Source organism: Penicillium atrosanguineum (genome assembly GCF_028827265.1).
Source record: "Penicillium atrosanguineum strain IBT 20685 chromosome Unknown utg000008l_segment0_segment0, whole genome shotgun sequence".
Lineage (NCBI taxonomy): Eukaryota > Fungi > Ascomycota > Eurotiomycetes > Eurotiales > Aspergillaceae > Penicillium > Penicillium atrosanguineum.
Window position 1 is genome coordinate 131,157 of NW_026623140.1, and position 21,371 is coordinate 152,527.

At 43.7% G+C, this 21,371-nt stretch overlaps 7 protein-coding genes across 7 annotated transcripts; 3 read left to right on the forward strand and 4 right to left on the reverse strand.

Annotated features, from left to right (window-relative positions):
* Window positions 1-1,318: 1,318 nt before the first annotated feature.
* N7443_009524 (non-canonical purine NTP pyrophosphatase) lies at window positions 1,319-1,637 on the reverse strand (the record flags this gene model as incomplete). Its single annotated transcript, XM_056889580.1, has 2 exons — window positions 1,319-1,390; window positions 1,452-1,637. Coding segments are annotated over 2 exons (258 nt in total), but the record flags the coding sequence as incomplete, so codon positions are not given.
* A 1,910-nt stretch (window positions 1,638-3,547) lies between these two features.
* On the reverse strand, window positions 3,548-5,108 carry N7443_009525 (OPT family oligopeptide transporter; the record flags this gene model as incomplete). Its single annotated transcript, XM_056889581.1, has 4 exons — window positions 3,548-3,981; window positions 4,085-4,196; window positions 4,253-4,785; window positions 4,847-5,108. The coding sequence occupies 4 exons, from the start codon at window positions 5,106-5,108 to the stop codon at window positions 3,548-3,550; spliced, it is 1,341 nt and encodes a 446-aa protein (XP_056736072.1).
* A 6,463-nt stretch (window positions 5,109-11,571) lies between these two features.
* On the reverse strand, window positions 11,572-12,887 carry N7443_009526 (ferritin-like domain-containing protein; the record flags this gene model as incomplete). The annotated part of the gene is made up of 3 exons (XM_056889582.1): window positions 11,572-11,859; window positions 11,960-12,561; window positions 12,620-12,887. The coding sequence occupies 3 exons, from the start codon at window positions 12,885-12,887 to the stop codon at window positions 11,572-11,574; spliced, it is 1,158 nt and encodes a 385-aa protein (XP_056736073.1).
* A 2,906-nt stretch (window positions 12,888-15,793) lies between these two features.
* Window positions 15,794-17,527, reverse strand: N7443_009527 (uncharacterized protein; the record flags this gene model as incomplete). Its single annotated transcript, XM_056889583.1, has 1 exon — window positions 15,794-17,527. The coding sequence occupies one exon, from the start codon at window positions 17,525-17,527 to the stop codon at window positions 15,794-15,796; it is 1,734 nt and encodes a 577-aa protein (XP_056736074.1).
* Window positions 17,528-18,217: 690 nt separating this feature from the next.
* N7443_009528 (maltose permease) lies at window positions 18,218-18,663 on the forward strand (the record flags this gene model as incomplete). Its single annotated transcript, XM_056889584.1, is given in 2 exon segments — window positions 18,218-18,489; window positions 18,507-18,663. 2 exon segments carry the CDS (start codon window positions 18,218-18,220, stop codon window positions 18,661-18,663), a joined length of 429 nt encoding a protein of 142 aa, XP_056736075.1.
* Window positions 18,664-18,713: 50 nt separating this feature from the next.
* Window positions 18,714-19,055, forward strand: N7443_009529 (uncharacterized protein; the record flags this gene model as incomplete). The annotated part of the gene is made up of 2 exons (XM_056889585.1): window positions 18,714-18,859; window positions 18,887-19,055. The coding sequence occupies 2 exons, from the start codon at window positions 18,714-18,716 to the stop codon at window positions 19,053-19,055; spliced, it is 315 nt and encodes a 104-aa protein (XP_056736076.1).
* N7443_009530 (uncharacterized protein) lies at window positions 19,056-19,871 on the forward strand (the record flags this gene model as incomplete). Its single annotated transcript, XM_056889586.1, has 2 exons — window positions 19,056-19,428; window positions 19,573-19,871. 2 exons carry the CDS (start codon window positions 19,056-19,058, stop codon window positions 19,869-19,871), a joined length of 672 nt encoding a protein of 223 aa, XP_056736077.1.
* Between the last annotated feature and the right edge of the window lie 1,500 nt (window positions 19,872-21,371).

The following is a 21,371-nucleotide window of genomic DNA, read 5'->3' on the forward strand; positions in this document are numbered from 1 at the left end:
GTGGTTACCCTTGAGGTCCACAAACAGGATAAATAGTGTAGTGGGGGAAATGCTGACTGCATGAAGCTGCTGACTGTATGAAGGAGCGGTCTATCGGATGACTAAGGCTTTTGTGATATATAAGACTTTCTGTTACGTAGGATAAGCAAGACAGACACACTTTCTCTTCCAAACCACCCCTAGATGTTCTCCTTCCCTATAGTCCTGCCTGCTTGGCCGTGTGTGTGTGTTTGTGTGTTGCCCAGTTCGCGTGATCAGACAGTCATCGAGCACTCCCCTTTTCAATAGGTAGAAATAGACCTCGGCAAGGACCTGGTCCGGACCATGCGGTCTTTGGTCTTTTTTCAAAGTAGTCAGGATCGCACCACGGCCCCCCGTGCGGTCCCCCGCAAATTTATAATTATACTAAGACCTTCTTATTCTAGCTATATAGACTGATTATTTAGCTGAACTTTTTGTTATTATTAAACACTATTCCAGTATATACGCGAATATTGATAATAAATTACGTCTACCTATTAATGAGATAGGTAAAACTACCCTATATTTATTTTCTGAAAGCTTCGTATTAAGTTAATTACTAATAAATTCTGAGTTTCGGATTATTATAGTTAGTATTTTAGAAATTTTCGGCCGAGGAGGGAGGCGGATACCACGATAGCTTTATCGTGGCGCTGGGTATGCTTTGTGGCTTGATTTCCTACCACGTACCGTGGACTATCCAACTAAGGAAGGATTGGATTGGATAAAGGTAAAAGAAGAATCAAGAAGATAGAGTGCAAAGGGTTTATGCACCTTAAATGAGCACAATCCACAATCCTCAAACAAAGGACTAGAAGAAGGTAGAAAGGATGTTTCAATATATGAAGAGAGTGAAAGGTCTGGTATTTCTACTTGATATCTCGCGCATATTTATAGACAAAAAAAGCTAAAAGTCACATGTTTGGGAGAAAGGAACAGAATTGAATCAAGTCGTAGGCTACAATATTCATGCATCAGAATGAAGATTCCTGGACATGAATTCCAAGATCTATTTACCAAAGTTTGCCGGGCTTGTTTGCCGCACAATAAAGATCAAATTAGATGCAAGACATTAGGAAACCTAGCCATGACTTATTATTCTTACCTTATTCCTTCCCTGGAAAATAATGAGTTTCGCCCCATATCCACTGCACAAGGTAAACGTACACAGCAACTCAGCCATTCTGTGATTTAAGCCATCCAGCATTCTGCTTAAGCCTTCGTTGCCTAAAGTGTTGACTTGCTAGTCTATATGGGCTTGTGAGCAGAAGGTCAAAGTCTTGAGGGTTGCTTACATTTAGGGCCTAGGAAGTCCATTTAGCGCGTGGAAATATAGCGCCTTGTCTTCAGCCAAAGCATGGCCGTTAATCTATTTGACCTATAAGCCATATCATGTTGATGGAAATATGTGGGTACAGTATGTTGCTTACTGCTGCGGAGGTGCGCCTGGCCCTTTCCTCCGCGATCTCTTCTATAGTCTCTTGGATCTCGGGGGCATCGACTGTTTTGCTGCTTACCTCTATCGCAATGCCAAGTATGGCCTGTGCCTCGACGAGCTTGTGATTGTTTCCTGAGATAAAATACCGCTTTATCTGCTGCCTTATGGCTGATTGTCTGGCTGCAAGATTTTAAAGACTCCGATTCTTGTCATATTGTCGGCGCTGACCTACAAGGCACTGGCCCAGTCTGTTTAGCTTGTTTACATGGAATCTTCAGAGATCATGTACTCCGTATGTGCTGAAGCAGGGTTGTAACGATGCCGGTTTTACGCCATTTTCATTACCATGCACTTTGAATCTAAGGAACAGGGACAGGTATAGAGGTAGCTACATATGGGAGCCGTGCAGCTCATCAGGTCATCAGGTCAGGGGTTAGCCTGATGACCTGATCAGCTGCATACCCACATATGGCTAAGGGCCGCTAAAGGACTTGAGAAACCGATAATCAATTCAATCGAATCTACGAGGAACAGGCACCCAGCCTCCAGTCGCCCCTATCAACTCACATGGGCGTGCAATCTCAGGACACCAAAAATAGGTCGATGCCCCGGCTAAACCGTTCTTCTCCGTTCGCGCACAGGGGGTTCGAGAATTGAATTCTTATTCAAGAAGGCGATCGTGTGACCTCGTGTTGTTTTGATATGGAGTAAAAGATGCATGGAAGTCACGCATCAAGGTAGAGATCGTTGAGGCTATACAGTGATTCTCTAGCAGGCAGCTACAAGACTCATTAATATATCAAAACATGAGATGGTCATGCGCCTGTGGCAGGGTTGACCATGCAGTAGTCCAGATTGTGGCTGGAGTCTGGATTTCCCGCCCAAGTCCTGGAAAAATAGAACTGTTAGCATGAGAGGAGATAGCACAGAGACGGGGACACATACGGGAATGGACGGGAGGTTCCACTTCCACCAAAGACAGCAATCGTGAGAATAAAACGCAGACTTGGGTCCCTCCATCCAGAGCAGCAGACACAATATAGTTGTATTTGTTGAAAAGATGCGGGTAATGCTTTCGAAGCCACCACTGGGCTGTGAATCCCGGGACGAAGTACATCAAGATTGATGCATTGATACCAACAAAGAGATATCCCATATACCACAGAATAATAGAAAGGTTAATATAAGAGAAGATGGGGTAAGGCCAGAATTTGTTGGCAACCCAAAATGGCACGGGAACGAAGAACCCTAGCAAATAGGCGATAGTTACCCATTGATAGCGAGCACCAATGGAAAACATGTCCTTGGCAATGCTCCAGGCAATTGCAAGTGTATTGAACTGGTATAGCAGATGTCAGATGCGAGCATCTAAAGAGCCCACTGTAAATACTTATCTGAACATTCTGTCCATTCCAGATATTAGTTCCGTCAATAGAAATGAGTACCTCAGACTGGGATTGAACGATCCTGGAGAAAAGTCTCAATATGGGAAAGATTGCAAAGAGAATATAGTCATACTTTAACATCATCACGTAATTGAACAAAGCTCCAATGACGCAGCCAAGAACTTGCACAAAGAAAGTGGACCGAGGTGACAGGCGGACGTTCTGTGCTAGTCGGAGATCTTTTGCAAGCACCTGGCCCATTTGAAGAGAGTTATAAGTGTAGCAAGTAAAGTAGAGATCTGAAATGAAGAGTTAGACGGCGGCAGGTAACCGAAAGGATAGAGTAATTTACTGGCGAGGGGCTTTCCAGGAAACAGATACCCAGCCAACATTTGACAGATAGGCTGGATATTGAATTGAAATCCGGTTAGGCCGTATTGGGCCCCGAAAAAGAGCATGAACACAGCTGTGAGAACATTTGCCAAGATAAAACCCCACCAAGGAAGGGTTGACTTGATCGAATATAGAGAAACAATGCCGGCCACGAAACTGTCAATGAGCACAGCGCCCCACCACCATTGTGGGCACTCATTATATAGGTTCTGGAGCATTAATCGGTAGTGGGGGTCAAGGGATTCATCATTGAGCTTTCGTTCCAAGCGCTGCTCAGGCGTCTCCTGATTAGCCCAGAATTTGAAGGTTTCTAACTTGAACCATTTTTTATCTCGCTCGGTGCAGCCCAAATCCAGCCTGCTTTAATGTCGTCAAAGTTCCAGAGGAGCATATGAGTGAATGTTGCCGTAAGTCCCATATTTGATGTGATCAGGTAGCATAGATAGCTGCCTGTCAGCCAGGGAATACCTTGCTCGTGTAACAATGTCTCGTTGATAGTGAAATCGGGATTGAGAATTACGGACTGGTTATAGGTGTGGTAGTATGTCGAATTTGAATCGCCGTAAAATAGAAGTTGCGACAAGAACGGAAAATTCTGGGAATTGAAGATATTCGCATAGTAGACATCCAAGAAAAGGATGATGCAGCTGAGATAGCCAACGAACGTATTTGTTAATGCATACAATGGGTACCACAGCGGACTTCCGGTTGGAGAGACGTAATTCCAGTCGAAACAAAAGGATACTGGGAGTTATGGGTCAGTTTCAAAAGGCTTTCATTGAACTCCCAGTGTAATTTTCAAGGCTATAATGGCCACAGAACAAACCTCGGACAATTGTGCACTCACAGAATCCCAAGCCCTCATTCCTGGATGCTCCACCAAAGAGATTTGTAAACACCAAGCTATTCTGGTTTGCAAGACAGAATATTGAGACGCCTTCCAAAACTGGAAAGATGTACTGTGAACTGTGTTAATATCATTGACTCTTGACAGTAATCCGAATAACATGCTCACTTCGGGGAAAATGGTCCAGAAGAACAACATAGTAAAGACGACGTAGAATATCTTGAGACGGGACTGAGACTCCTTTTTATCTTTATGCAAAGACTCCAGCAAACTTCTGATAGGCAAAGTCATTGGCCACAGCATCTTGGTTGGCCGGACAATTACATCGCGGAGACCCGCAATACCGTAGCCTATTAGTTGCGAAGAAAAAGTGATGAAAACACTAGCCACATGACTCGGATAACCGCCATAGAATAGCTGCTGCGCAGCCAAAGCCTCAGTGGCCAAGGCTGACTGCGAGGCCGCGGATGCCATAAGCGCAACAGTGGCGTGTTCCTTCGCATTAAATGGGCCCGGGTTGAAATAACGCCCTAATTTACCCTTTCGAGGAATTGCGTAGGCCATGCCCGCTCCTAGGACGTACGCGACCACAGTCAAAAATACCTGAGAGACTAAGATTGTCTGTGGCTTGAAATAAAAGATTTCCTGAAGTACACCACCAAAGATCGAGAGACCAGCCCCTAGTGCGTTCTGATCAGCGACTGAAGATTCCAAAAGATTCATCCGCGAGCCCTTTGTTTCTAAGATCCGCGGGATTCATACCGAGAAACACCATCCGAAAACTCCACGGGCTGACAGTGGGATCATCCTCAACTCTGATAACGTGAGTGACAATCTCATCGGCTGAGCTGATAACATCATTGTCATTTTTGGTGATCACATCTTCCCCAGAAGATGGAATCGAGGAGACGTCTATCTTTTTTTTCACTTCCGGAGTTGCAGCATGCTTCTTTGTATCGGGAAGATTTGCATTTTTCTCGTCCCGAGCCTTCTCGGAGGCAGCATTGATGGTGGTATTTTCCATCTCGTTAAAGGTCAAGTAATTGAAAGAATTATAAACAGGAGTAATTTTCTCTAGCCAAATACCCGGCTATTTAATCGGACGGTTCGAAAAATCTGCCTCATCGGCCAAAATTAGCGCACAAATTTGTAAATAAAAGGTCACCCGGCATAGAGTGCGCCAAAAACCGCAATTGGGGGCAAACCTTACCCCCAAAAACCAACCGCAATGGTTGCGGTTTGAAACCGCGAAAACTAAACCAAACCACAAACTATTGCGGTTCCCCATTAGGGCCCCAACAAAAATCATTTTTGCATAAAATTAAAGTCTTGGCATATATAAATTTGCTGATTTATACTTTTAGATTACTATTATTAAACTATATTTTAGTCTTAACACTACTTAATTATATTTTTCGACTATAAAAGCTATAAAATATAGGGTAATTCACTTATATATAAAATTAAAAGTAGAAGTAATATAATATTCCTTTATTTTTAGTGTATTAATCGTAGGTAGTTAGCTAGTATTAGGTATTAGGTCTCTTAGCTATATTTCATTGCGAGGATAATTGTCGGTCGTGAAGGGAGGCGGATACCACGAAACTTTTCGTGGCGCGGGGTACGCTTTTGTAGATGCTTCCCCACCACGGACCGTTGACTACCCGACCAAGGAAGGCTTGATCGGATAAAGATGGAAAAGAATAAGATAGATTGTAAAGGGCTTATGCACTCTAAATGAGCACAATCCACAATCCTTAAACAAAGGACTAAGCAGAAGTTCTTTCTAAGCAGATAGAAAGGGATAGTAGAATATTTGAAGAGAGTGAAAGGTCTATTATTTCTACTTGGTGTCTCGCGCGTATTTATAGACAGAAAGTGGTCAAAGTCACATGCTTTATATCAGATAAACAGAATAGAATCAGGGAAGGAAATGTGATAGAACTGATGGCGTGATGAGGGATATGTCATCGATCTGGTGGGGTAAAGAGGGGTAAGCGGTTTGGAGGGGTAAATCATGTTCGCATCTCTTTCTTTTCTTCTTCTTCTTCTTATGTTGAATAAGAAGATACCTTCACCTAATGTAGCATTGGTCCAAATTCCAACAATAACTAGTAATAGAAAATCAGGGTTATTATAGATGCTTCTTCTCTTTAAGTTATAACTGGTTTCGCTTAGTCTAGCTTATAATTAATAGTGCCATTATAATAAAGGGGGTCATAGCATAATAGGTTATAATCAGTTACTTTGTGTTAAAGATGGTTCTCGCTAATTATAAGGGAATCATAGCTAGGGTTAGTATCCATAACTAGTAAGCACTAGTGAAGATAGAAGTGAGAATTAAGGTATTGCAAAATAATTTTTCACTTTCTCCCCTCTAGCGGGCCGAATAATCTCTCCGTATCTCTCAGATCTCTTACTTTTGAGTTACTAGACGCTTCTCGGAGTCGATATTAAGGTCATAAGAGGCCTAGGGAGACATTATAGGGTTATAGAGGATTATAAAGGATAGGTAGGGATAAGGACGTACTAGTAGGTGAAGGCTAGGAGATAAAGGAAGGAGAAAAGAGAGGAAGAGAAAAAAAAAAAGAAAAAGAAAGTGAACACCATAAAGATAGTTAAGGTATAGACTATCACGTGATTACCCCGGATTCTCTATATTTTAAGTAGTAACTAGTAAGATAATATTAAAATTAACACTTTGACTACTTTATAAAATTCTAGATCCTTTAGAAAGTAATTAGTAGGGATATTATTTTTCAATATCTATCGATATTTATCGAAGTTATTACCAATAATACGCTAGCTTTTGCTTACCTCTTATTAGATATATAACTATTTATCTTTACTAGAAAAGAATTTATTTATAGACATTGCTAGCCTACTAACAAGAGGTAACCTTACCCTTCTAATCACTACTAGTCATACTAAGTAAAAGCTTATTAGGTTATCAGGTCACTCAATTTTTTGGAATTTACAATAAAAGTCAATTTATCTAGTCACTACTAGTAATAACTACTTAAAGCTCATCAGGTCAAAATAGTGGGTCCAATTCCGACCTGATGAGCTCGCATAGTCACATGACCAAAATGGGCATTTTTGAAAATATTAAAATTACTATGTAGCTTACTAGTAATTACCAGTTATAACCAAATTGACCTCATCAGGTCATCAGGTCAACCGTCGACCTGATGACCTGATGAGCTACATACCCACAGACTAGCCTTGACATATTGGAGCACTGGCGGAGGGACCTTGATACCCGTATGACCCTAGGTATGCTCTAGTAGCCGCTTCGCATCGTGATTAGCGTTTATTACGCGTTCGTTGATGTTGCGTGGCTCGGCTTCCGCGCCCCCTGAAAGGAGTGGCCAGTCATTCCACGGCGCCACTATAGCGAGAATCACCCAAGACTGGTATCAAATGATAGCGCGTGAAGTTAATTGAATTGAGCAATGTTGAGTGGGCGTGGCCCTTGGCGTGGAGGTACGATTTCAAAAACTCGATTTACGCAGAGATAGATGTTTTTTTTGCTTACGTTGTCAAAGAGGGATGAAGTTACCCCAAGTTGGCTCCCGGGAGACTGTTTCAGATGACCCCAAATCTGGTGCAGCGTCATCAATTCTGCGAAGTGAGAACGTGCTCTCATCCTGAAGACTACGCTTGGTTTCCACCTCCTGACAAAGGTCTCCGCAGACTTGATCTGAGCTCTCATAGTCCTCATCGAGGACCTTATTGTACTGGTCAGAATTGCATAATAATTTTTCTGACCAATCATCTGGACTGTATAAATATCCCTTCGGACTTCAGTCTGCGTCGTTGATTAATGCGGCGATTTTTCTATACTTCAACAAGTTGTCCCAACGACCCTTAACGTTCTTGTCCCACAATCTCCCTAAGTAGGTCATTGTGTTCGTGTCACTCGAAGCGAGGGCGCCTTGAATCAAAAGCTCCAAAAGACGATAAACGCGCCTGTAGTGAGGATTCATGGAATCTCCACGTTTGCTGAGATTGTCAAGGGCAGGATATGTCGGATTCTTCATCCAAACAGAAAGGTCGTCCTCATAGTCCATTAACTCAGGAATCAAGGCCTCATTCGTGGTTTTGTAGGTTCAATACTTTGACCAAAATTACTGGCATTTCGCGGCCTTCATAGCTCACTCGTTTGACCAATTTCCTGACCAATTTCGTTCATCTTTACCCTCCATTTCTTGACAGTAATGTCATATCAAATGATACAGGATTGACCGAATTCAGTTTCAACATGTCACTCTCTTCGTTTGTTTATCGAGTCTCTTCTGTTGTAAAACACGCTGATGGTTTTGCGGTTTAGCCTATCTCTTTTTATCGAAAGGTATTATAATATAATTCACATAATACTGCGCTAGTATGGAGTTGTACAAGATCGAGGCAGATAGTATCTATAATTATCATAACTAGTGTTCAGCACTGTGTATTTTGTCTATGCACAGTCTCGGCCTAAATTATAGACCGTACTAACAGAAATCAGAGCAGTTGGCCGTTCCGTATGCGCGGCCAAACAAAGCCAATCGTCTTCCAGGCATCAAATAAGGGATACTAAGGTGAAGAAGGAAATAAAAATATCAGAGATAAGAAGGAATAAAGCCAATGTTGTGTACCCCATTCCATACCACCTGACTACAGACTTCTTAGTCGTATCCAGGAAAACGCCTTTTGTTTTCTGGCCCTGGTGCTGTAGGCAGTTCTTCCCAGTCACAGTGGCAATGCCGAGCTCGGTAACGAAGTAGAGCAACTAGCGCGTCACTCGTGAGCAAAGCTTGAATCGCCACAGCAGTCCATGCTATTCCCAGAAAATTACCGTTAGATGCAGCTGATATTCTGGGGCTCCCGCTTTTGGAAAGCAAAGAAACAAATTGCATGGAAATCACAGTCGCAATGACCGAGGCAATAATGAGGAGAAGGGTGCTAGACTTTTTGTAAGTTAGCAAACAGCAGAAGAAATTTTTTTGGATTATATGGCACTTACTATGAGGCTAACCAGTTGCAATTTGGATGGAGGTATGTCCGAAAAGGATCTTGGCCGAGGGTAGCCTGGGTAGCTAGATGGCGGTTCAATTCCATCCACAGGGCTCAGAGAGCCTTGAGGCTGCCAAATATAGCGGACTGTACTAAGGCGAAGAACAACCGATAAGCCGACAGCGCATGTGCCTAGTATGAAGAGAATGGTCATAGCCTGGGTGGTAGGAGTCAAAGCAATGAAGTCGTCGCTTAAATAGCTAGGCCAGCCGTTTTCAAGCCTAGAATCAGTGCCTGCAATTGCTTCAAGGATAGCTTGACCGGGGTCGAAGAGAAACAAAGGGTTTAGGTCTGAGCACGAAGTGATCGTACTTTGGATTGTCGTTGTATTTGAAGCATCGTCCACAACACATTCTTTTTCGAACCCAAAGCAGTAAGACATCAAGTATACATTGAAGAAATCGGGAGCATCCTTGATGGACAATTTCGATATATTTATCTAGAAAGATATAACTTAGCATAAACTCTTGAAGCCGTTGTCGTAGCCACCTACCCTAAGAATTGTTGCATTTGGCAGAAATTGGCGCGAGCTACCGGCAAATAAACATAAAAGAAGTAAAATTAAGGCCACAAGAGAGGATGTATTCCCGATAAGAGGGCGAAAACATATCATCTTGTAAAGCTGTGTGGTGTTTCTGGGAAGAAGTCAGAATAACATAGTCTGTCTCTAAAGCCAGGGTCTAAGCAAGCTTTGAGATCGGGAGTTTCCTGATTATGTAAATTCCGTAAATTTTTTCAAGTTAATATCCTGGACTTGAAGAAGAATTTGGAATGCAGGGAAATATCTCCGGGGAATGTGATTATGAGCCCAGGTACCAGGCTCACGGAAAATCTAGCTTTGTCTGATGCATGACGGAGTAGGGTTGACGCACAAATATTAAATAATCTATCTTTGGAGACCAAATTGTCCCAGTAGGTTCCTCTGAGCAAGAATTTCCGTACCTATGCGGAACAGCTCTGGTCATAATTGCATTCTTAAAGGAGTAATTATGCAAACTTCTTAAGGCTGCGTTCCAGCTCCAGAGCTTATTATTAAGTACCCACATATCTCAAATCAAGAAAGCTGGCGGTGCTGTTTAGGCTAAGATAAGCGCCTTCCCAGGAATTGAGCCCAACCAATGTTCTCATCGAGGTAAGGGCTCCCTTGGCACGACTACTTCGCTATGAGAGCGTTCACCTGTACCGGCGGCTTTCCCCCATATTTCTATTCAAGATAATTTATGCCCTTAACATAATCTAGCACAGAATGCTCTGATGTCTGAAAGCACTGTTTTTCGAGGTCTGCAGCTTTGTGATGGGCCGGCACGCTCCCAGGAACTGCAAGGTCGCCAGGTGACGTGCATTTCATAGTTGACTCTAGTGAGTGTGTCCTCAAATCACGTGAAGCATAAGCCCTTTGCACTCTATCTTATTCTTCTTCTTTTTGCTTTTATCCAATCAAGCCCTTCCTTGGTTCGATAGTCCTACGATCTGTGGTGGAGAAGCATCTGCAAAAGCTTACCCTGCGCCACGATAAAGCCATCGTGGTATCCGCCTACCCTCCGCCGGCCGACAATATCTTACCCCGCCTATTTTAGAGGGAGAATTAATACCGCTTTCTAGCTATTATAACTCTTACCTAGGATATCCTTTTAGTCTTAATAATTATTGCTGGCGTTAAATAACTATTTAATACTACTCGGGATATCTATTATTATCGCCGAGGACGTTCAAACAGCACAATAATCAAGGAATTAATAATAAATCTTTATATATTAAAGTTCGACCTACAGGAAGACTCTTTTAATTTTTTAAAAGAGTTTTTTACTCTTAATAAAATCGAAGCGGGTAAGGAGGAAGACTTAGAGCATATACCTAATTAGTTTGAGCTAAATATAATTAGTGATAATAAGAAATAGGGTATATAATAAGAAAAAGAAGAGGAGGAGGAGGAGGAGAAGGAGAAGGAGGAGCTTCTACAGCCTAATAATAGTGATAACAATAAGTAGGCTTCTGCACAACCCAGCCTACCTGAGACCACATGAACACCCATAATTAGATGTCAAAAAACACTTGTGTAGAGAGACCTCTAGAAACAATATAGACAAACTACCTATACTCATTTGTGACAGCACGCACACTGGTGACAAGAACCATTCAGTCCTAAGGTACTATTGAGTGAGCTATGCGCCCGCCGGTAGCGCACTATTGATTGATATTTTCTTTGCTTTTTATAAGTGATTTTAGCCGTAAAGCTCACATGGTCTTCCGAGGTGGAAATTTAGTTCCGTAGTATTCGTCTTTTATAGTATAAGTAAAGCCTCGGAATCAGAGAACAAAGCAACAGAATTTCGAAAAAACCAACAGAAACACATCAGAGAGAGAAAACATGAGCGAGCAAATGAGATCGATAGGTAATTGAAGCTTCGCTCGTAGGCATCCTCGGTCCTTTACAGGAAAGCCAGAACACCCATAACTGCAAGCAGACCAACAGTGGGCTGAACGTTTGAGGCGGCACCAGTGAAGAGGAGACCCGAACTAGGAGTAGAAGCCTGACCATATTGGGTAGTTTGGCCACCAGTGGCTGTCTGTCCACCCTGGCCGGGGACAGTGGAATGGCCAGGAAGGGAGCCAGTAGTGGTGCCATTGCTGCCAGTAGTGGTGCCATTGCTGCCAGTAGTGGTGCCATTGCTGCCAGTAGTGCAATCAGTGGACAGCCGGCCGTTCTTAGCACCAATCTGATAAATTAAAAATGACAGGTCAGCAAATGAATAACACAGGGAAGGTATACATAGAGCTATGCGAAGTATCAAGTGGGAGTGGCTATTCTTAACTTACCTCGATAATTGCAGGGCCCGCGAGGACGGTATCGTCGGACACTTTGTCTTTGCTAGAAGTGAGGACGACGTAGCTCTGTCCAGCAATTCCATTAGGGATAGTCACTGAATAGCCGTCGTTGTTAGGAGTGATGGTGGCCCAGACTGGACCCGTGACGGTTATAAAAGCAGCATAGATAGGCCCACTAGCGGTAAAGCTCTGACCAGGGGTAAGGGAGACCATAGAACCAGCCTCGATTGTACCATCAGAGGTAGCTGTCAGAGAAGGGAAAGCCTTAACGGGTAGGGTCGGGTTACTACTAGGGCAAGACACAATGAAAGCAGACGCGAGTGTGTAGACCTCATCGAAATCAAGAGGGTTATCGAATGGCTGAGGGAAAGGGACTTCTCCTACAACAGCACGAAGATAAGAGCTATGGCGGGCTTCAACGGTTAGGATAGAGCCAGCATCTGTGAGATACTCCTTATTGGCGATAGATGCAGCGGCTCCGAGGTAGGCACTAACACCCACTCCCTCAAGAACGTTAGCGAGAGCTAGGAAGCTATCCACATCGGTAGCCGGGAAGTCGTAGGTGCAAGCAGCGGTGGCGGGAGCACCGGCGGCTATTCGCATATTAGTTCTAACTACCTTTGTAAGTTACCTATTAAAGGACGAAAATACCTTCAAGAGCGCCAGTCAAAAAGCTAACGTGTGTTTTCTCATCAGAGGCAACCTTCATAAGGTTGTCATAGAAGGGAGCATCATATCCAGCATTGACGAAGTCGGCTTGGGTATAGTTCTGGAGACCCTCAGCATAGAAAGTTGCCTCAAGGTGTTCGAGGGTCAAAGCATAGTTGAGGATGTCGGCATCAGTGACAGCACGCTTGGCCATAGGGTTAGCCTGAGCAATGCCGGCAGCGACTCCAAGAGCAAGATAACAAGATTTCATTTTGTAAGTTGGCGACCTGACGAAGAAGGATTTGAAAATAATGGAAAGTGCGGGGATGATAAAAACAAAGGAGAGGTAGCGATGGATGATGCGATTTTATATATTTGTACATCCTTAAAACGGCGACGACAAAAAGACAATGTCATCCCCATTTCATGGCTTCGCTCAATACCCCACGGCTGCTTGCATGTCTAGACATTCCAAAACAGATTGAAACCATTTTTCTTGCATTCTGAACCTTCAGCATGTATCTGCGTTCGCCATCTTTCTCTGCACAAAGCAGCTATACGAAGAATGATGTATGAAACGCACATACCATCCATGTAATATAGTGCCGGAAACGGGTTTCCAGCCCGCTAGCGAAATCTATGTCAACGGGCCCGGATTGGTCTGTCTTGCTTAGTCATCCCGACACATGCCGCTACCGTTTTCCTAAGTGAGGTAGGTATCTGAGACATCGGTCTCGTCCAGATTCCTCTCCCCGCAAAGTTGTATCCCACGAGGTGGTTGTCATCAAATTCATAACAAGTGACTAAGCATCCGTTAGTATGGGCCTAGGGTTTCCCGAGTGATTTGATTACAACCACATAGTTGTTTCATTACAATGAGGCTCCCATCGGTTTTCATGGCCCAAGATTTAACAAGTTTCAATTCAGTGGTCCATCATTGATTTTCCCCAGCTTCAAGTCCATCTAACAATTTTAAGAGATGGTTACAGGGGTTCGAAATTAGTGAATTATTTTGATGGGTGCAGTTGGCCGCATGTTACCCTTCGTGTACGTAAGCGCACGTGACACCTACCGTCCTTCATTAGTTAGCGGGATCTCGACCCTGGAAAGAATCACCAACTCATTATCACACTTCGTCTTACAGTGTAACACCGCGCTATTACCAGTACCAACCATCGCCAGTCAACAACCACCACACGATTCATCACAAACCAACAAGCAAGGATTGTAGATTGAAATTCAACCGTATGGCTCAGGGGTAACCATCAGTGCCCAGTCTCAATTTCAGCAACAACCGAGCAGTTCCTAGCGATATGATTTCCCCAGTATCCATTCCGTGTACATAAGTCTTTCTATGAATACTAATATATCTGGGGTTATAGTGCTATTACGACCTTAGAACATACGTTTTTTTTTTTGCATAATTTATTTATAGGCTACGCGGGTTGGGTTATGCGGGTTCGGGTTGGATTAGGTTCAGGTTGGCGCGGGTTTTGGCGCAGTCTACTTTAATAAGAAGAATGTACGCCTTTACCTACCAATTCATAGGTAAAAATTTACGAAGCCATTGTACCATGACATCATATTTCATCCATGCCGTATCATTCCACTTCCAAATACAGCCAATTGAGGCCATATTGACTCCACGCAACGCGCGCTGTGTCTGAGCACTCTGCCTAGTAACCAAAAAGATATGCGGTCTTTGCCGGTCGCATTACATGCAGTCACCACGGCAACACGTGTTTTATTCGTGTTTTATTCTTCTTCTGACCAGCCCAGCCTTTAGATGCAAGGCCACCAATTCGCATAAGGCGTCAGAAAAGCCCAGTTTCATCCATATTGTAGATATTATCAGGCTCGTACTGGTCGCATAAAGCCTGGATAGCTTTAATTTGTGTATGAATTGATTCAGGAGCAGAAGCCGCTTCGCCATGGAAGGTAACGTATTTCCCACCAAACCCGCCACCCCATCCACGTATTCTATATTCATGAAGCTTCTGAACAACCTAAGCACCTTTGTATTCAATTTAATTCCTATCTAGACAATTATTAGCTTGCATATTGACGTTTATTGGTCTGATCACCGGTCGCTGAAGCCCTCTGGGTAGGTGTTGCGGAGGATACCCCACCAACTTCTATCTCATCCGGAAGACCAATACCCTGCTCATGGGCTTCATGAACAAACCAGTCCTCTTCGCGTTGTATTTGATTTCAGGACAATGAATTTTTATCTCTTCTTTGTATAGTTTGCAGCGCGTAGGTCTACCACTTCTTGCTCCAAAGCCCTAATATACTACGGTTCTTCGCGGTGAGAACCGCGAGAGCCGCAAAAGGAACTGCAGTATACTTGTACGATTTAACATTATAGCGATTTAAAACCTGATAGTGTAGCTGAATAAATACATTTTCTGACGGCCGTTAGGATTTTAGTGCTATAGACGGTATCTCCTAACCCCCCTTTTTTAACAGTCGTTAGAAAAGCCAATGCTATAGCTTATTAACCTATATTCTACATTTCTAACGGCTATCAGAAACCTAGTGCCGTAGCTTTAAGGGCTCATTAAACATACGTTCAAACTATACTTATGGAAAGAGGTATTAGTGAAGATAGTGATATACTGTTTATATGAAAATCTATATGTACTTCCTACTTTGTACATATGAGGAGTAAGGAAGAAAAGAGAGAGATGTAGATTCTCGACATGAGGTGAACAGGGGCAGAGTCCCCAATTCACTGCGAACAATACACCACACTAGCCACCTTTAAGGTAATATCTCATTATAAGAATCTTGGAAGCTATAAAAAAACCTATAATTCTTGATATTTAATATCTGCGATACAAGCGAATTTCAAATGATTTCCTCTCAATTGAATTGAGAGTTAATGGTTGTCAATGTGATGACCAAAACAGCGGCTAATGACAGTAAAAACTTCAAATGACTTATCAATTTATCGATCTGTAAAAAGAAATTCTTGGTAGAATAATGCACCTGCGGTTCTAAAGTTTTGGAGCCGCAAAAAATAAGGTGCGGTGTGCGGTTCTAGGTGTTGGAACCGGAACCGTACCATGCCGAGGCCTAGTTAGGTTCAAAGTCTATGCACATTATTAACTCAAGAAAAGATCTCTAATCCTTCTTCGTGCTAGATTGATGACACAGGAGTTATAACACCATCCATTAAACGGCCATTTCTCGAAGTACTTCCACAGAATTCCAAAAGTCACATCTCCTAGCCAATTCTTCATAGAACTTCTTGCCATGTCCAATGGCTTCAGCGCCTTCGTTAGGGCCGCCGATGACTCGAAGGTTATATTGACCCTGCGAACTTTGATCCATGGCGTCGTACCAATTGAAAATTGTCCCATGTCTTCGAGAAGGTTCTCCAAAAGCAGCGAAGGAAGCCCAGCTGCTGCTCATTTTTGTAGAAAGTTTTATGTCCGTTGGTGAGGCTATGGAAGAGTACCTGGTCTTCGCCAGATTAAAGACATAAGGAATATCACTGAAATGTGGAACTCCGAGATATGGGGTTCCCGCCTCAGCGAACAGTGGAGCAAAGAGGGTCTGATTCAGGACGTAGAGATAATTCGAGGTCTTCTCGTCTGAATATTTATGATTCATTTGCACCATATGCAGACTTGGGCAAGAATCCTGTGCGTCTCGAATCATTCGGCTTGCACGGAAGTACTGGGCTGAAATGTTCTTTGCAGGCATGCCAAAGAAAGAGGTAATTGGGTACAGAGAAAGAACTTTTTGGACGTTCCTTTCTGAAAAGGCTGGAAACTGCGAGTAAATGAATTCAATAAGATCTGTGGTCGAGTTTAGCGTGGATGGCGTGAAAAATGACTGATCGTCTTCAGTCCAGCCAACTATAATGTCAATATCACGAGCAAACCGACCAGTGGTTAAAAGCCTTGAAGGGCTGTCAGGAATAAAGGTCGACGGAGAGGTCGGTATAAAGGCATCAAACCCAAGACTAGTAACGCTAAATTCGTATTCAACTGCAGCTGACAGCAATATATTAAGTGGCATCTTTCGCAGGCAAGCAAACTCGGCCTCACTGGTGGACGATGTGCAGTTGACTTTCTTTATAAGTTCACTCGTTCGGACTGCAGATATATTGCTGGCAGTGCCTAAGTCTGAAGCGGGGGTGCCTGATTGCATGATAGCCCTTTTAAATGGGGGTTTCTGGATATCACCGCCATATGCGGTTATCTGAAGGCCAACTCCAGTAGCTCCATCACTCTCTCCAAAGATAGTGACATTATCAGGGTCACCACCGAAAGCCGAAATGTGTTGCTGCACCCAATATAGACCGAGCCGCTGATCAAGTAGGCCGACGTTAAGAGAGTCCGTTGCGTTCAAAGCCAATGAAGCAGCAAAGCCAAATACGCCAACGCGGTAGTTCATAGCCACATAAAGTACAGGGAACCCCTGTTGAACGGCGTTAGAGATCAAGGGGCCTGGTTCGTATATTGAATCATAAATCTGGCCGATGGAATCTCCACCACCATAGATATAGGCCATGACAGGAAGCTTGGATGTGCTTGATGTATTGGCCGGTCGGTCGACACGTAGATTTAGGCAGTCTTCTGAAATTTGGGTAACATTGTCAAAAAGAGCGAGTCTCTGGAGGGGAACCTTTTGCTGGGGGCAAGCTGCACCAGGCCGAGTGGCATTTATCACTGAGCCATGCGGATAGCTGTATGGTTCGGGAGGTGCAAAACGCTTACTGCCGCCGGTATCTTGTGCGAAGCGTATGTCGAGGAACGACTCAATACTGCCAGCCAATGCTCCCTGAAAGCGCACTCCATTGTCCAATTTGACGATGGCATGCTTTTTGTTAAGAACACTTCCGTGACTGCAAGCTGAAAGTAGAAAGAGAAGAATAATTGCAACAGTTGTAAACGCCATGGTTTAGGGACAGACTACTCGGTAATTTGGCTGTCTCTAGATTCTGAACAAATTGAGAAGCATTCTTTAATGGAGGTTATGGCGATTTATATATGTTGACCGGAATCTAGAGCGCTGGCCAAGCGTGTTCTTTCGCAACTAATACTGAAATAAGATGCGTTAGATACCCACTAAGCCGAAAATCGTAATCATCGCGAAAATCCTCGAAACGTTGAATGATCGGTCGGGCGGGAGGAGGCCTAACCTTGGCCTTTTGGCCCCACACCGCGCCAGGCAGCCCAATAGTCGGCATCTTGCATGCCATTTCAGGACATTTGTCCGTCGAAACAAGAAAAATGGAAGTCCCCGAATCTTCAAAGCTCTCACAACGTCAAAAACAATGGATCGCATTCCAAATGAAATCTTGAGCAGATATGCCTTTATGTACATCGCTAGACGCACAAATTGCTTACCTTCCAGTTTGGCTGGGATGCTTATGACCATGATCTCAAGGCCCTCAACGCGGCCCACGCGCAGATCTGTCGTCCCTGAGCCGGGTCAACGTCTGTTACGAAGCGGCGGCCCCCTTCTCTACCAAAATCTCACACCCAAATTCTGAATTATACAAAGCCTGCCGGCCGCCGTCTCGGAAGTGACAAAGAATCCCCAAGGACGCCACTTCATAGATTAAACTCAGAAACTATATATTGTATGTCTCAACAAAGCATCGGGAAGGAGGCAGAAGCTTTCCAGTGGAAGTTAGAGCCTTGGGCAGCCAATCTGAGAACCGACAGAGAGCCGGCCACGAGAAATGGCTTTCTGGAGTATTGGTTGACCATTTGTAATCTGTGTCCGGACATAAGTGTCCTGGTAAATAACCCTAGTAGATTTCATCAAGACAGAAGCTGGACACCGGCCGAGTCTCTCATTACTTGCCTGGATCACCTAGAGCAGCTTGACTTTATCACGAACAACGAATTCACGTGTGAATTGTAACAAGCTTTATCTCGTCATCATCCAAATTTTGGCCTCAATATTACCTGGCAACAGGGGGTGGGATACAGTGTGCTCCATACAGAAGCCAGAAAACAGCTCTGCCGCCACGTGGCTTAGAAGAACTACAATTCGGTATTAATGTTCTCCAACTATCGCTATGAACTTCATCCACAGCAAGAACTGATTAGCTACACGCGAAGACCTTAACGAGATGCTATCTTTCCTCGTTACCGCTCCAGGATTGAAGCATCTTGACATAAAGGGCCAAATTGACAACTCTGGATTCCCACTTGCTCGGCTAAAAGAAGAATGGCAAGGCCCGATCAATGCTTGCCCACACAAGCAAACATCTCAACTGTAATCAATTGAGATCTCTGGTGTCAGAATATATAAAGATATTCTTTTCAAGTTGGCAGCTATTGGCGATCTTTCTAACCGTCGAATACTCAGCTTTGAAGATACCTGTGATCCGGTAAATTTGGTAAAAATCGCTGGACTTTTCCCCGATCTCGCGCGACTCTTCATCGACCCGAATCCCATAGGTCAGCCCTAGATGCATCTCAAATCTGATCATGACAATTCAATAGCCGCCATAAGAGCATTTCGACCCGTAAAGTATCTAAGTCTCCACAGTCTTCGTAGCATTCAAAATTTACATCAAATGATCGAACAGCATAGCCCACCATTGGAGGGACTCATTATGGGATCGTCTGGTCTGGCTCATTCGCAATACCCCAGACTCGATGTTTCTGGCATCTTCCAGCTGGTTACTCAATGTCCAAACTTAGAAGAACTACACCTTCAAATTAAAAGGACAATGGACATTCAAGTAGAGTATGAAACGTACAAAGCTCTCGGAGAATTTTCGAACCTTCACAGCCTTATGCTAGATCTTCATTTCGACGCCCGACTAAAGCTAGCACAGCGTCACTTTGACACCGAAGACCTAAATTCCCTCTAAAAAGGGTTATAAGTACGGCCACAGATCGGAAACTCGCTCTTGGGGTTTGAAATATCATAAAAACCAACAAGGCTTCCCTCCTACAGTACCTTCGTGTAGTGTTATTTAGAAAGGGAACGTTCTCCAAAGAATAGAGTTTTCTACTTGACTACTTTGCGCGGTCATTCCTGGTCATATGATATAACTTCCAACATCCCGGTTCACCAAGTGCGGAGGAGATTGGGAAGAGGGTGCGGGAGATACAACAAGAGAAACGAGAATCGTTACTTGATTCTGAAGAAGACCAGGAGTTCTATCTCCCTGAAGGACTTACACTGTTTCTCTATAATATTTGGTCACAAGTCCCTGCGGGAAGTGACTAGTGATCTTGTTGGACTAAGTTTTCCTTTAGAGGCAGGCACTACGTAACCATACTGCTTAATGGGACTTTCTGCAGACAACTCAACGTAAAGAGATTGCCCCTGACACATTGAATTTATCAACCTATGTAATGTACGAGCTAGATTTTCTTCATTTTCATATCCTGGGCCCATTTCTAGCTGTTCATGTATTTGTGTAGGATGATGATAATAGGACCATATACTTGGCCACTTACGGTCACGTTACCTACTTTTTCAGCCACCGCCCTTCGCCATATCTTCGATTAAGGATGTCCCTTATTAACCATTTAATCAACTACCTATAACAGTAGTATTAAATAGTTTAGAAGCAAAGATAAAACCTAACTATCTTAATAGGTAGTGTAGTGGTGGAACGCATGACATAATGAGTACAGTTGCGGCCTTTGGTGTGACGAATATCTTGGTTGTAAGAAATGGCTTCTACATGAGAAGGGGGACAATACAGCAGCATCTACCCAATTCATTCCAGTTGGCACCAAATTCTTTGATTCATGATGCCGTATTAAGTACATTTCATATGGCCTCAGTCGGAAAACCGTACGGCCTCGTTTAGGATTGCTGCGTTCAGGGTTGCCCGTACGGTCCCACGATCCAACCCGTACGACTTCACGGCCTCACCAAGGACACTTGTGATCTCCGCTAGGACGACCTACACTACGTGTTGGTTGTTGATGTGTTATCTATTGGTTGTTGTTGTCCAGTCTGCGTTGCCAGACAGCCATCGAGCCATCCCCATTTCAGTAGCTATAAAACAATACTTATACCGTACGTACATGAAACAGAGGCAAATAAGAGCAATTAATAAGCAAATTAGGCAGATATTAAGCCAAATTAGGTGTCGATGGGCCGTGGGCCGGACCTTTTGTCCCTGGGCGGCCCTTATCAATCTCTACCGGAGAGGTCGTCTAAATACAACGACAGTCCAGAATTCTTGTAGTGTTCTCCTCCCTTACCTGGTTTGAGATGGAAGACTAAACCTGGTAGTCACCCGCCGGTGACCTTTATGGTCCACAAACAGGACAAATAGGTATAAAATGTAACTTGCTCCCTTATGTATAAATTATACACATTCAGGGAAATTTTCTGTGTATTTGTTCGTAATTTCATTCTATTTCTTAGGGCGTTTGACTTATAGTGAAGGCTTTTTTCTATGACCTGAGTTTTTAACGTACGTTAAATGAGTTCTTTAGCTACTATTCTAGGATTCTAACGGCCGTTAGAATCATAGCCGGTATAGATCGGGACGGTGAATAAGTGGCCAGAAATGGCTCCCACTTCCGATCACGTGCTACCTTCAGTTCGTTGGCTCTCGGTGGCCCATCAGTAAGTCGCGACCCCTCAAATAGACGGTGGATACAGGGGTCGTAACTTGGGCATTCTGTGTAAATCCTTCTTTGGCGCTGTTTTAGAGAAATATGAGGCGCCCCAATTCACGACTAGCGCCTGAGATAGCCTTGCTCAATTGGCCTTCTGCAACAGAAGGTTGGCCTCTAGCGCAAATATACCA